At 37.5% G+C, this 17094-nt stretch overlaps 1 protein-coding gene across 10 annotated transcripts in view; it reads right to left on the bottom strand.

Annotated features, from left to right (window-relative positions):
- Positions 1-17094, bottom strand: part of LOC126779883 (la-related protein 1B) — a 91986-nt gene that overhangs the window by 59085 nt on the left and 15807 nt on the right. For 3 of the 10 annotated variants that reach the window (XM_050504020.1, XM_050504022.1, XM_050504025.1), the window contains exon 1: positions 675-1080. Coding sequence is in view for 2 of the 10 variants with exons in the window: in XM_050504018.1 (XP_050359975.1) it covers positions 5163-5236; positions 5725-5830 (180 nt within the window). In the remaining 8 variants the exon portion in view is untranslated. Of the gene's footprint in view, positions 1-674; positions 1087-5162; positions 5237-5724; positions 5831-17094 lie in introns of those variants that run through there. The other 7 variants (XM_050504023.1, XM_050504021.1, XM_050504027.1 and 4 more) reach the window with 4 other exon arrangements.

Genomic DNA, 17094 nt, shown 5'->3' with positions numbered 1-17094 from the left:
ACTACAATATCATATTCATACAGACATCCCAGAGTAACTCCAGCGTGACAGGCAGACGAACGTAATGACAATATTAGTACTTAAAACATAACACTCGTGCTATATTATGTCAACGAGAATTGAAATTAAAAATGGCGGCTTCCGCAATCAAAGCAGAGGTAATATTGATTACACTTTAATTAAAAAAAATATATGTTACCGACTAGTGATCAAAATCAAAATACTTTATTCAACATTGAAGCATTACTCTTATTAATTGATTATCAAAGTAGAAACTACCACCGGTCCGGAAACTAAATAACCTGACCCGAGGAGGATCGGCAAAAGAAACTCAGCGGTTTGTGTTTTTTTAATCACCGATTCGTTTAAAAATTCGCTTTCAATTCACTCTTAATAAAAACGATAACAGAAAAATGAAAAAAAAAAATACGAAAAGGTCACCATCGCCGTGTAAGAAATATTAACCATTCCTTGCATCGCTAATACGCCACCAACCTCGTGAACTAATATAAACATAATCCTTGTTCCTATATTTACACTTTAAGGAACACAACGATACCAAGTATTGCTGTTTTCTGGTAGAATATGCGATGAATCTTGAGTTATAACCTGACGAGCACGAAGCCACAAAATTACCCCATCTATGCTTCAAATAACATTCAAAATGGACCCACCTTAGAATTAAACCATATTGAAATTAAACTGAACGCAACGTATACATGAACAAAACCGACTCACACAGTGCATACTTCCCGTAAAATCGTAAAAAACCAAATATATAAAATTCGTTATATAGATAACAACTCCAAACCGTGAAACTGCATTCCAACCAGAACAAATGTGCGCGATAAACAATAACACAGATTAAAAACTAAACACAATAGTTCTTTCTTTTTTTTATTGCGTATTTAAATAACACAGAACTGTGCAAATGTATCACAACTCGTTGCAACATTCAACTATAATGTACGTAATAAAACCTTTTTCGAATCGAATACTTGTAATATTATTTATATTAGCAGATAAAATATGCGTTCTGAATTTAAAATGCGCGGGAAACGCGACCGTCAACCGCGCCGCCGGGCGTCCGACTGGCCTAGTGATGTATATGGTTCGCTAGCTTGCGATGAATATTAATTTTATAACTCGACTATTGTTACTTTTTTTTTTCTCATGATCTTTTAGTATAACATACGAACGTACCTGTTAAACGTGTTATATATGTCACTATCTCGATAACATACCTCGAAGATAAATAGAGAAAAACGATACAGAAACCAAAGTGTTGTAATTTCATCGATTAATAATGTTTTTGTTATTACACCAAATTAACATAAGTTTTTTTTTATTTTAAAACGCAATTACACTGTGTAGTAAAAACATAAAGATATGAAAGGTTTCTAAATAACCTTAATACAAATCCTAATTAACATGTAACTTATGTAACGGTGATATTTTTTTTAAATATCGTACTCATCGTTACAGCGTACAACATCATTATAATAAGACATATATATCAATCAACATGCGACAATAACAAACCAGTCGAGTATTTGATCGATAATGTAGTGATCGTTGCACAGCACTAGAATCGCGATTGCGCGTTGTGTCCGTACTGCGGCCATGTTTTATTATGATTCACGGATACAATTTAGGAATTTAATGTTTTTTTTATTTATATTTCTCAAATACATAAAACAGCGACATTGATAGTTTTTGATATAATCTATTATTATAGAGAACCAATATAATAAAATAAGCAATTTTTTTTTAATTTTAAGCATTAAATTAAATAAAATCATTGACGGCCTTTTAAACTCTGTTTAGTGGGGAGGACCCGTCTCTCGTTGGCTGACTGCCTCGTCGGTCTAGATTTAACGCTTGATGTAAAGCCGCTGACCAGGAGGTCCTGGGTTCAATTCCTAGGTCGAGCCAATAAAAACGTATTGAGGTTTTCTGTCAGAAAATTCTCAGTAGCGACCCTAGGAGTCTGGAAGTTGGAAGTGTACACTCCCGTACCTCGGAAAGCACGTAAAGCCGTTGGTTCGGTCGTGTCGGATTGCCGTCCCATCGGATTATGAGAGTGAGGGAAGTTATAGGAAGTGCACCTGTGTTTGCGCACTGGCTAATCTCTCTTAAGATCGGCCGCCGTGGCCGAAATCGGCGTGGAGGACATTATTATCATTATTATTAGTGTCTCATCTGTCGTATGTGAAATCTATGATGACAGAAAGAGCGTAAAACTTTTTATATCACTTTGGTGGTAAGGCTTCATGCCTACTCTAGGCACCACCCACTCATCGCATTTTATACCGCCAAACAGAGGTTATTATCGTTGTGTTCTAAGGTTTGAAGGACGAGTAAAGACTGTAACAGGCAAAAGGACATCATAGTTCCCAAGATTGGTCGCGCATTGAATATATAAGCTATGAGCAATTCTTGCCTCGCCAATGTCTATGGACGGTGGTAACCATTTACTATCAGATGTCCGATTCGCCATAGGTAGGTGACTTATGATAAAAAAATAAAGAAAAACTATAATATACTAATTAATCGATATATATGGTCACTCTACAAATCAGATACACGGAAAAATAGAACAGACGACCACGTAATAATGACTACATTCCCGTGGAAAATTTTAAAATGTTATGGAACAAAAATACGAACCGTTCGCGGACATTACATACATTTTTTTTCATGTCTGCATAATTGTTTCGCGCGGTTTTAAATCTTGACGTCGACGTTCGATTTTCAAAATTCTTACACGTTTACTCGATTGGTATTCGATCGTTATCATTAATTGACTTTAATAATAATCTGTTGAAATTGACGTTTTACAGTTAACGTGACTTTTTTTTTTTTTAATTATAATCCTTTAGACGTGCCAAGGGTAAAATTTTACGGTTGAACAGAAATGACGTTAAAATTTACACAATATAGTTGCGAAAGAGAGCTGAATATATACTTATACGTACATATATAAACCTATAGCCAAAGACCTATTGTATTACAGTTTTCGGCCGCAGTGTCGGCTGTTTGGTACAAAATTGTAGCCTACACTTGTCGTGAATTTCATCAAAATCGGTTCAATGGTTAAACCGTAACAGAGAAACGGACAGGTAGAGTTACTTGCACATTTATATTGGGTATATGTGTGATAAAAACGCATATTAAATTACACGAACCGTTTTTTATTTTAATCTACTCGTAAATTTCCTGCGCTCATCCTTTATTTCGTTTGGCATTTCCTCACGTTGTTTTCCTACACCCGTGAGCCAAATATAATCATACGCATCAATCACATAAAAAAAAAAACTCTGGCTTTGGCCGGATTTGAAACAGGGAACCATGCTGACAGCGCTGAGCCAAATCGGCTTGGCAACATTTAACACAATTCAAAGTCATTGTTCGTTAACAATGAAAAACATTTCTATACAATATTAAAGACCCAATCCTTACTAATATAATAAACGCGAAATTAAGTTTTTTATTAAAAAACTTTATGCAAAGTCAAGCATACATAATACTACATAGGCTACCTAACAGTTATTTATAAAATAAAATAATTCAATATTAACAAATGGCAACACTTCATTCTCATACCGTATTCATAGTACGACCACAACGTTATTCGATCAATACACCACTTGACTATAAATAAAATGTTATAAATTTACATAAACTACATTTTAATGAATATTCGAAATGGTTGACGGTTTTATAAATATATTTAATTCGTTTCGTTTTAATAAATAGCTTATATTGTATATATTGAGATGAAATGGTAATAATAATATTAATAATATCCTGGGATTTTTTTCACACACGGCCATCTGATCCCAAATTAAGCTTGTACAAAGCTCGTACTATGGAAACCAGACAACTAATATACTAATTTTCTTTTGTAAATACATACTTATATAGATAATTACACCCAGACTCAGGACAAACAGACATGTTCATGCACACAAATATCTGTCCTGGGTGGGAATCGAACCCACAACTTTCGGCGTGAAAGGCAAGTACCTACCAACCACGCCAACCGGCTTGTCTATGGTCACTGCGTTATTGATCTAGTGGTTGTCTCGTAATGTTGCAATCTCGAGGTTCAAATCCCAGGTCGGGCTTACAAAATGCCGCCAAACAGCAATACGATATACGAGTATGTTTGTTTGAACGAGCCAATCTCCTGGACTACTGTTTTTCGTCCGCATTTTGGGGAGGGTGTGGGGCGGTGTTTGCTGGTCTCCGATTTAAGTTATGAAAAGCAGCCTATGTCTTTCCTTTGGGTTATAGCATGCTTCATATCCAATTTCATCAAAATCGGTTCATTGGTTTACCAATGGAAGCGTAACAGACTGATTGAGTTAATTTCACATTTATAAAATTAGTATCGATAACCATTAGACACTAACCCCAGCAGTGGGACCTTTAAAATCCTTTAAAGGTTATTTATTTTAATGCGTAGATTGGAACGTAATTTTTTATCTACGATCCGATTTTGACGTGTGACGTTCATCCCTTGTCGTGTGGCCATCTCTTGGTCTCGTGTTCTTCAAACTTGTGAAGACCAAGACAGCGTTCCCATGAAGAATTGTCTTCAGGAATACGAGCCCGAATTCCGATGAATAACGCCCTTTCTATTGATCTTAATATATACACTAAGAGATAATATTAATTTTAGATATGTCAACACTTTACAATATAAATTCAATCATGCAGCTCCCAACGTTTCGGAACGAAGATTCCACCGAGAAGAACCGACAAGAATCTCAGTAGATACTCTTTTTCAATACAACACATGCCATAGTCATATATAATTATATTTATATATCCTGTATGAACATCAACGTTTACCAACTCCAAGCTCGTCTATCATTTATATAATCCTGTACAGTGTAATACCAAAGCCTTATTATTAAAAAAAACAACATGACTTTTAAATTTAGCTATTGGTAAATATGAAATCATCTCACAATGATCGTGGTCATATATACCTATCGATCTAATTATCAGAGACATTAATAAAACTTTAGCCCCCCCCCTCCAATAAAAATTACACATATGTTTTTAACTTCCAAAATCAACTCACACGTAGACGAAAAATCCTATAGAGCATCTAAAGTCTAAAGGGTAAAAATGATTGGCTTGGAACTGACCTTTTGATTAATCTTGGCATTCTTCGGCGCCTTCACGACTGCCGGTTTCGGAGCTGGAGGAGGCGGGACGGGCTCTGGTGAAGAGTATGGTGACGATAAAAAAAGATCAACACTTTTGCAACTGACTTTAGTATTTCACTTCTAAGCGATGACCAGCATTTCAGAAACAAAAAAAAAAGTTAAAAAAAGTTAAAAAGTTTTTATATAAATAAGATAAGGCCGTGTATCCTAGTAGTACACGTACCTCTATTCGGTGGAAATATCTTGGACGAGATTATGTAATATTGAAACAAAAAAAAAAAACCTACTCAAGCGACTTGATGAATTTTCTCGGAAAACCTTATTTGGATTATAACGTAAATTTTAAAAATAGAAAAACCGATTCTTCCAATGTTATATTTTTACCAAGGAAAAGCATTTTGTTTATGTACACTTATGTCATAATCTTCTATAGAGGACACGAGAATTAGCTTTTTTTTTTCAAGTGTTATACATAATATACGCATTTATTCATCCCATTATAAATATATATATAAATTATTTTTGTAAGAACAAAAAATACCTGGTGGTAACTGCGCCCTGCCCTGCTGCTGCGGCTGTAGAGGAGACCTCTTCTCTTCAAGGATCGGAGGCGCTGGCGGCGGCGCGCCAGTACTCCCACCTCGAACCTACGAACAAAATTAGACATAATTATTGATTTATGATAACAACAAGTGTTCGCCCACGGTTTCGCCCCCTCGCTGTGTCTGTTTATCTGTCTGAACGCGATAAACTCCCGAACGAATTTTCATCCGGTTTTCACCAATGAACGGGTGGTTCATAAGGAAGGTTTTAGTTGATAATTCATTAATGTTTTATGTAAATTGACTGGAATATGACGATGATTGTTGATGTCGGAAAAAAAACATGCCGACTTTACTGGCGTGCGTCGCGTAAACCAATACAGTGATATGTATTACGATATAATTTTGCCCGTGCGAAGCCGTGACAAGTAGCTAGTAAAACATACAAACTAAACAAAGGCAACACTGTTTAAATTTTCCTTTCCGAATTTTGTTTTCTTTTAAATATTACTAGTGCATTAACCGCGGCTCCGCTCGCTTCATAATTCAGAATTGCTTAATACCAACTTCTCGAAGAATAACCTTAAGGCCTCTGCCTCGAATCTCGCGGGCAGCGGGGCGGCGGCGGCGGCGGCGCGGGAGCGGCAGGATCTTACGCGTATAATCAAATGGACCGACCCTCGAATACAGCGGTGCAGGAGCGGCGCGGGGGCGGGCAACGAGCGGTGCACTCCAGTCAAGCGGTGACCGCCCGCGTTGCGCGTCTGCATTGTAGGTATAGTGTTGTACATTTTTTTTGTGACGTATCAAAATGTCTTCGGACGTGCAAGAGCTAATTATTTCGGCAATCTTTGAGAGGACACCCATATGGAACAGCAAAGATGTGAACCATAAAAATAGAAGAATAATTAACCAATTATTAGTCGTAGAATTTGTCGGGATTTTGTCTCTGTTCTTCATAATTTCGATAAAACTCGTCATTTATTTTCCTTGCCCTATAGTAGGGATCCACTTCTTCTTTTGCCCACAATAAATCGAGCGTTAGGAATAAATTTGAATCAAAAAGATGTCGCCGTTTTTCAGACATTTCGTTCGCGAATAAAAACAAATATCTCGACAACACAACCACGAACACAACACTACACCGCTATAGTGCCGCGCGATCTGCCCGCTAGTTTGGAGAACAGGTATGCGTTGCCCGCTCCGCTGCCGCGCCGCCGCCGCCGCCGCCCCGCTGCCCGCAAAATTCGAGGCAGAGGCCTAAGGGTTAAATATTCAAAAATGCCTCGTTACTGATAACCTGCAGCGTAAACAGAACCCGTATGCAAAATTTTCATGGTGCTAACAACAGAAGTTTGGGCTGTGAGTTGATATGTAAGTCAGTCATCATGGTGCCAATCTCAATAGGTTGGACTTTTGATGTCAGTCAGCCAGTTATTCTTTTATACAGTGCAACCTCGATATAACAAATCGGAAGGGAACAATTAAATATTCGTTATATCAAGTAATTCGTTGAACTGAGGTTTGTTATGTTGGGGTTAAGTTTTTTTTTATAGATTAGGAAGGCCGACGAGCATATGGGCCACCTGATGGTAAGTGGTCACCAACGCCCATAGACATTGGCATGTAAGAAATGTTAACCATCGCTTACATCACCAATGCGCCACCAACCTTGGGAACTAAGATGTTATGTCCCATGTGTCTGTAATTACACTGGCTCACTCACCCTTCACTCACTTTCTTGATAGTTGAAAATTCGTTATAAAGAGGTTGTTCGCAAAAAAAAATCCGTAATGTAAAGGGATATTTCACATTGACTCTTATGGACAATTCAAGGGGATTACGAAGAATTTGTTAAATCGAGGAAGTCGTTATATTGAGGTACGTCATATTAAGATTGCACTGTATATATATATATTGTTATTATAGGTAGGCGAACAAGCAAATAAGCCACAGGATAGTGAGTGGTCACAACCGCCCGTAGATATTGTCACAGTAACAAATAGTAACGATTCCTATCGCAAATGCACCATAAACCTTGAGAACTAAGAAGTTACGTCCCTTGTGCCTGTAGTCACTGGCATATTACCCTTTCAAACCGGAACACAACAATACTATGTATTGCCGTTTAGGCGTAGAACAAGGAGAAAAGGGCCATAAAATAAATGAATAAAAAGGGACTGGAAGTGTTTTTGACACTGTAATTAAAATGGTGTTAAGAATAACAATCAAGTTTCTTTCCCGTTCTCTTAGTAGAATCGACTTTCCGAACCGATGTTAACTAATTATTATTTTTTTATAGAATAGCAAGGTGGACGAGCATATGGGCCACCTGATGGTCACCAAACACCCTTAGACATTGGCATTGTAAGAAATGTCAACCATCGCTTATAGCCAATGCGCCACCAACCTTGGAAACTAAGATTTTATGTCCCTTGTGCCTGTAATTACCAGAACACAACAATATCAAGTATTGCTGTTTTGCGGTAGAATATCTGATGAGTGGGTGGTACCTACCCAGACGAGCTTGCACAAAGCTCTACCACCAGTACACCAGGTTGTTCTAAAATTCGTTATAAAGAGGTAAAACAAATAATTGATGTATGATGTATCAGCCTGTGAATGTCCCACTGCTGGGCTAAAGGCCTCCTCTCCTCTTTTTGAGGAGAAGGTTTGGAGCTTATTCCACCACGCTGCTCTAATGCGGGTTGGTGGAATACACATGTGGCAGAATTTCAGTGAAATTAGACACATGCAGGTTTCCTCACGATGTTTTCCTTCACCGTAAAGCACGAGATGAATTATAATCACAAATTAAGCACATGAAAATTCAGTGGTGCTTGCCCGGGTTTGAACCCACGATCATCGGTTAAGATTCACATGTTCTTACCACTGGGCCATATCGGCTAACAATTATACAATAGTAATTGTATTTGATAATTAATCGAGAAATTAAAATAATTAGTTATATTTCGTTAAATTTCCAAATCAGGTACTAAACAGAAAAACAGAGCAGTACAGCCATAACTCCCATTAAAGTAAAAAAAAATTCCTGACTTACACCGAACGAAATCATTACAAGCGTATCACTTTGATGTTATTAACCACGCCATATTAATGCGCACGCTCTTATGTCTTAGGCGATAAGGACCATTTCGGCTTATACATATAAATGTTAACAGGTTTCTGCAAAAATGTCGGACCGCAGCCGACGGATTGAGTAACTACTCGGTTCTTAAGGATACCGTGAGATTTTGTGCCACTTTCAATACACTATCGTTCACATAACGATTTTTTTGTTTGACGAATTGTTTGCGAACGTTTCATTAGCCGCATCTATCGAATACGAATCGCAATCGCTTTGGAATTGGAAGCGATTGTTTTTGTGAATCCTAACTAAATTATTTCATGTTTCATTCGTTTTCGTAAAATTTTGTACACACGTTATCAGGAGGTACTGGAAACAAACAGGCCCTAAAACCCCCCTCCCCGTAGACACGGTCGAAAGGAATAAATAAATAGCAAAGCAACGCAAAAAGTCGAGATTAGTGGTACGAATGCGTGAATCTTAACCGATTATCCTGGGATCAAACCCGGGTAAGCACCAGTGAATTTTCATATGCTTAATTCGTGTTTATAGTTCATCTCGAGCTTGACGGTGAAGGAAAACATCGTGAGGAAACCTGCATGTGTCTAATTTCACTGAAATTCTACCACATGTGTATTCCATCAACCCGCATTGGAGCGGCGTGGTGGAATAAGCTCCAAATCTTCTCCTCAAAAAGGGAGAGGAGGACTTAGCCCAGCCGTGGGACATTCACAGGCTGTTCGTGTAGTGTAGTGTAGTGTAGTGTAAAGCAACGCTGTCCTATCCCGGAAGAGCTTTGAAATTCATGCAAATTGTTAGTAGCGTTTAGAAAACTACACATACTACCATAAATGCGCTTAGTATATAAATTATAAGCTATCTACATAATCCTGAATGACTATAAACGCACAGTCAAAACCACAGAATCTAAAGAGCTCAAAATCGAAAAACATTTTCATTTTAAATCGTAAGCATCCACCGATATAGAATTCCATCTCGGAAAACGGAAAAGAAAAATCTAATGTACAAATAAAAATATTTAAATCTAAATATATAAGCGTACTAATGGTACAGTCGCACGTCGACCCGTCGGCGTCACCACCCACTCACGATCTACCACATCAGTTATTTAACCAAACATCAATACTTCGAATTGAAATTGCATCGTTGTTATAAGCCGTGTCAATAATTTGAAGAAGGAGAAACGACATAAAAGACTTACTGGTGGTAGGGCTTTGTGCAAGCTCGTCTGGGTAGGTACCACCCACTCATCAGATATTCTACCGCAAAACAGCAGTACTCGGTATTGTTGTGTTCCGGTTTGAAGGGTGATTGAGCCAGTGTAATTACAGGCACAAGGGACATAACATCTTAGTTCCCAAGTCTTGTGGCGCATTGGCGATGTAAGCGATGGTTAACATTTCTTACAATACCAATGTCTATGGGCGTTGGCGTCCACTTACCATCAGGTATGCTTGTCCGCCTATCATATACCATCTTTGAAAGTGTTATTCATTTAATCATGAAAAAACTTGGAACACGTCAATTCTATTCGAAGGTACAGCAATCTTCAGCTCAAATCATCACTAGCTCAATTTGTGTTTTATGAACTTTTTCCACACAAAACATGCTCTTATGACACCATAAATAAAACCACAGCGATCCCTCTGGTGCAGTTTGATTTTCTTTATGGGACTTTTTAGTATCAGCCTCATTGTTATGGCCGTTGTTAGCAATCATTACTTCTTCACGTACTTCTTTTTATATTTGCTTTACCATAGTAATGATATCCAAATTTCCAAGTCTAAGAAATAACTAGCCAAACGGTAGAATCGCAATGCAATGTGTCTTATAAATATAATTTTCTATTGTTGAGGATAATTAAAACAGATATTTATAGCTTGGCGTCTACTAGAATAATGAATATAAAATTTCATTTTATTATAAGCTTACATAATACATGCACGTAAAGTACCAAATACATAATATGGGAACTGAAACTTTAATACACAGGGTTGAGGGTCTGGTGACCTGATGTACAGGATCTACCTTTTTTTTAGGACCAGTCTCCTAAGATTTGATATTATACTGACTTGATATAATAATAATAATAATAATATCCTGGGACATTTTTCACACACGGCCATCTGATCCCAAATTAAGCTTGTACTAAGCTTGTGCTATGGAAACCAGACAACTGATATACTACATATACTACTTTTCTTTTGTAAATACATACTTATATAGATAATTACACCTAGACTCAGGACAAACAGACATGTTCATGCACACAAATGTCTGTCCTGGGTGGGAATCGAACCCACAACCTTCGGCGTGAAAGGCAAGTGTTCTACCAACCACGCCAACCGGCTCGTCGAATATGACGTTGATATGACGCTTTTATTTATGGAAATATAATTTATTCATTCATTCATACACTACACACGCCCACGGAACTGTCAATTGGAATAAGCACCTCATGTATCAGTTGGATATTTATCCACGTTTTATATTATAATAAATAAACTATCGAAATTGATCAATTAAAAGGTCGAGCTGATCAATTTTCTCTTTAAAGCAACCACTATAATTATATCAGGCTATCGCTAAATAAATTTGCGTAACAATATAACACTTATCAGACAAGCTCATTTTGGTTAGTGTGTTACAATAAAGATTTACTGATTAAACGAACCTTGAATTTTATCAGATAACAACGTCATCAATCAACTCAGGATAAAAACGACGAAAATCTTTTAAATTCATTTACAATATTTTAATCATTAACAAATCATCTACGACCTAACAGTACAGAAACAGCCTGTTAAAATCCCAATGCTGGGCTAAGGCCTCCTTTCTTTTTTTTAGAAGGTTTGGAGCTTATGTCACCACGCTACTCCAATGCGGGTGGAATACACAGGTGGCAGAATTTCAGTGAAAGTAGACATGCACCCAAGATAGACAAGATCATACCAATAGTTTAGTAGAATTATTTAAATGATAATTCTATTTATATAATATGAATTAAATAGGTGATGAATTTCTTGAGATTTTATCTATTTATGAAAACCGTGGTACTGGTGGTAGGGCTTTGTGCAAGCTCGTCTGGGTAGGTACCACCCACTTATCAGATATTCTACCGCAAAACAGCAATACTTGATATTGTTGTGTTCCGGTTTGAAGGGTGAGTGAGTCAGTGTAATTACAGGCACAAGGGACATAAAATCTTAGTTCCCAAGGTTGGTGGCGCATTGGCTATAAGCGATGGTTGACATTTCTTACAATGCCAATGTCTAAGGGCGTTTGGTGACCACTTACGATCAGGTGGCCCATATGCTCGTCCACCTTCCTATTCTATAAAAAAAAACCGTTGATATAATAATAATAATAATGTAATAAAACTAAGGAGCATGTTTTTTATTCTGTTTGTATTATCTAAACGAAAGAGGAGATTTACAATTAAATGGATTATTACACTGTAGAGGATAATATAAACGATAGAAAATCTTGGAGTTGGTATTCGATGGATATATAAATATAATTGTATACGATTATTGCATGTAATTAAAGTCAAAAAGGGTAACCACAGAGTTTCTAGTCGGTTCTTCTCGGTATAATCTACAATCCGAACCGGTGGTAGCTTTGTGTTAAAATATTGTAAACTGACGATTCCAAAATGCTCGTGATAGTCTACAGTAACGGCCTGTTAATGTTCCACTGCTAGGCTAAGGCCTCCTCTCCTCTTCAAAGGTTTGGAGCTTATTCCACGCTGCTCCAATGCGGGTTGGTGGAATACACATGAGGCAATTAGACACATGCAGGTTTCCTCACGATGTTTTCCTTCACCGTCAAGCACGAGATGAATATAAGCACCAATTAAGCCCGGGTTTGAACCTACGATCATCGGGTAAGATTCACGCGTTGTAACCACTAGGCCATCTCGGCGTGATAGTCTACGTGAATAAAATATATTTTGACTTTACCGCTACAGCCGGGTACGGGTCGGAGAAACATCTAATGCTGAACGAAATCTTCACGTTTCATACAGGGTTTAAGAATTTCAATGTTTCTGTAAGTTTTTCATATCTCATCGGCTCTGGCGTCCAGCCAAATACCAACGCATTGCGTATGTCACCTTATTTGATTATATTTCTGATGCCGATATTTATATATAAACACAAAAAGATTTGATAATATAGACGATATTTTTTTTTTTATATTTAAATATTGTTGTCTTGCTCCGAGTCTTCCAGTTTTCGCCTACGTATTAGGGTGTGATGTGTCAGGTGCTAGATATAAAAAAGTAATCTATGTCCTTCATTCCAGTTCAAACTTGCTCCATATCAAATTTCATCAAAATCGGTTCAGCGTTTAAGACGTGATAGCGTGATTTTCTAGCGTGATGTATGTGATATTGGAAGGAGATATTATGTAGTCTATACTCCGGGCAACGTTTTAAATAGAAATAGAAAGGCGGACGAGCATATGGGCCACCTGATGGTAAGTGGTCACCAAACGCCCTTAGATATTGGCATTGTAAGAAATGTCAACCATCGCTTATAGCCAATGCGCCACCAACCTTGGGAACTAAGATTTTATGTCCCCTGTGCCTGTAATTAAACTGGCTCACTCACCCTTCAAACCGGAACACAACAATATCAGGTATTGCTGTTTTGCGGTAGAATATCTGATGATAAATATAAAAGCATTTTGCTTGCGTTGAAAGATCTTAGTTTAGAATCATACATACATATTTACTCTACCGATTAGGTACAGGTACTAATCTTTTATGTATACATATACAATAGGTAGGCCGCCAAATGGGCCACCTGGTGGTAAGTGGTAGCTATTTAACTGTAACCGTTTTATGTAACATGCATTCAACTTATTATTTCTCATCTAGTCTCTGAATCTATACCAACAATAATAGGAGAAAAGATTTTAAATATGTTTGTTTGTAATGGATAAACACAAAATCTACTAAACCGATTTTGAAAATTTCTTTCAACTACAGAAAGCTGTAATTTATTTAAAAAAAAAATTACATATCGTAAGGACATTTATCTTTTCTATAAAAGTAATTATTGGCGTTAAAACAGATAAATGACAACGACGACCAAAACGGGGGGGGGGGGATGTTTGTGGTGTGCTGTTCTAGCCATTTATAAAGCTACCGATCACATATGAATCGATACGTTGTCCGTAATCATTGTCAGCTATTATATATAACGATTATTTATATAATATCGCTGAGCGTGACAGAAAATGTGACAATTCCTTATCAACGCGTTGCGTCAGAGTGTCAAGGTCATACAACATCACGAGCGTCACAACAATAATGCGATTGTGAGCATCAGGGAAGGAGATTCTGACGGGGCATTGGCAAACTGGCTCGATATTTATTTGGCACAGATAGAATGTCTTCACCTTTCGCCGAAAACGTGGACACTAACTGCGGGACTAGTCCACAAATTCAAAGTCGCTCAGCGTGCTACGGAGCGAGCTATGCTCAGAGTATATTTGAAGGATAAGATCAGAATATTCGGAAAAGAACCGGAGTCACCGACATAGCTTGCAAAATTAGCAGGCTGAAGTGGCAGTGGGCTGGTCACGTATGTCGTAGGACCGATGGCCGTTGGAGCAGACGAGTCCTAGAGTGGAGACCGCGAATCGGCAAGCGCAGTGTAGGGCGCCCTCCAGCCAGGTGGACCGACGACCTTAAGAAGGTGGCGGGCACCAACTGGATGCGCAAGGCGGAGGACAGGGAGCTTTGGCGCACCCTGGGAGAGGCCTATGTTCAGCAGTGGACAACGATTGTCTGTTGATTGATTGATTGATTGAGAATGTCTTCTCTATATCAGCCCAGCACGTTGGCGCCGTAAGAAATATTCACTATTCCTTACGTCGTGCCATGGTATGTCTCTCGTGGCTGCAGTTACACTGGCTATATCACCTTTCCAACCGATACACGACAATACTAAGTATCGTTTAGTGGTTGTTACGATAAGTAAGTGGTACCTACTCAGACCAAGTAATTTTACCCGTCCATCTAACCTATATTACATATAATATAAATACAATTATTTTATTATTATATAAAAACAAATTATTTTATATTAATTATAGGTAAAGTTATTTATATTTATACATGTATATTTATAAGAAAACATTAATTTTGTAATTAATTTAAATAACAAATTAATGTAACGTAATACAGGGCAACCTTAAAAATTTATGTAATTGGGCAACGTTGCCAATTTCGAATATGTGCGTGCGTTAGTCAACCCCTTTCTAGGAAACAGCCGAGCTTAAAACGCAGCTGCTGATCGCGCTTGAAATCATTGAGGGTGTCCGCCCCTGGACTACGCTTTTAATCTATCATTTCGTCATAGATTAAATATTATCGTGACGTCATAATTTACTGACCACCGATTTATTTTTCTAACATACCATTCCATAGATGTCATGCAATAGGCGCCGCCGGGACTAGTGGGGGGTTCTCAGTACCCTGGGAATCACCCCTAGAGGGAAAGAATTTTCAATCAAAAGGTCAATTTTTTTTACAATGCCAATGTCTATGGACGTTGGTGACTCCTTACCATCAAATGGCCAAAATACTCGTCTTGTACTAACTACCTATACTGTTAAAAAAAAACGAAATTAAAAGCTTTTATATATCATAAGACAAGATAGCTAATAATCAAGTAGCTCACTGATGTTAAGTCCCTGTAGCCCATACATATAAGCATTGCAGCTTCACCCATCCCCTTTCAACATTAAGACCAAAAACGATCCGTCCTCCGCATCTCTTATTATCTCACTCAACCTTCAAACCGAAACACGGCACGTATTGACGTTTAGGGGCGGAACGATCGATGAGAGGGTGGTGCCCACCTAGACGGGAATGCATACCACCTTGATATTAATTTAATTTTATATTCTTTTTATATCTCGCAAGTAGTAAGACAAATATGTAGGCCAAACAGGTCGAGATCAACCAATCATTCATTCACTTGTTTTATTAATTTATTTATTTAGGACAAACGATAAAACACGAACTAAAAAAAAAAAATACTTAGGTTACCAACACATATGTAAAATTAAAATCAGATAGAAACACAAACACATCTTCACATATTAAATAGGGTTATAATATATTAAAATCTTACACGGCGGTAGTGTAACTAATATCAGATTATATTTATTTAATTATTTACTAAATATAAATGAACATTACAGGTTGAAACTAAAGCGTTTACTTACTCAATTATTAGAGTTTATATGTATGTATTATATGATACACTACCGTGCCTTGGAAAGTACGCTAAGCTGAAGATCCTGCGCTTTAACTATTACCGATCATATCGGATTTGCCGTATCATCAGATTACGAGAGTTCAAAAATAGAGAGTGCGTTTGTGTTTGTACACACACTTGTGCACTATAACGTTTTGCCTCCTAGAGATTGACCGCCATGAACAAAATGGCCCAGTGGTAAGAACGCGTGAATCTTAACAGAGGATCGTGGGTTCAAACCCGGGCGAACACCACTGAATTTTCATGTATTTATGATTATACATTTATGATTATTCCAACAACCCGCATTGGAGCAGCGTGGAATAAGCTCCAAATCTTCTCCCCAAAAAGAGAGAGGAGGCCTTAGCCCAGCAGTGGGACATTCACAGGCTGTTACTGTGTATGAACAAATTCGTCTAGAAGGTCACCACATGATAATCATCATCTTCATCATTCAAAACTTCGCAAATCTTACTTCAATCAGCTTTAAAAATAAAACACGATATAACATTCAATATAATATCCGAAAAACCGTATCTATCGTTCTAACAAATATTCTTTGCAAGACTTATCGTGGGGGCGAGATAAATCAATATACTAACAAAGAGGAAGCTGTACGGGCACACATTGAAACTGCTGTATCGATTTTGATGAAATTCGTCATGATGATACAACTTGATAGAAAAATATATCGTTTCTTGTTTAATTGCATCTCCGCAGACGTATTATCATTGCCTTTTCTGTTTCATTGATTTTTATTAATGTTATTAATGTGCCTCAGGATTGAAAAATTATCAAGATATGATATTCGTATGGAATATAAATATTGGTTCGCATTAGTCTAAACGACCTGTCCGTTGACTCGGAATGTGGGCCACTTGACGTTGAAAGGGTTGCTTGTTGTCGTCGTAGGATTCTGATCTCCAAGTGTGGATTGTATTCAGCCAGTCTTATATAATAATATAAAATATAATGTTTGCGCTTGT

Source organism: Nymphalis io, chromosome 30 (assembly GCF_905147045.1).
Source record: "Nymphalis io chromosome 30, ilAglIoxx1.1, whole genome shotgun sequence".
Classification (NCBI taxonomy): domain Eukaryota; kingdom Metazoa; phylum Arthropoda; class Insecta; order Lepidoptera; family Nymphalidae; genus Nymphalis; species Nymphalis io.
This window is presented reverse-complemented; position numbering and strand designations above follow the sequence as displayed.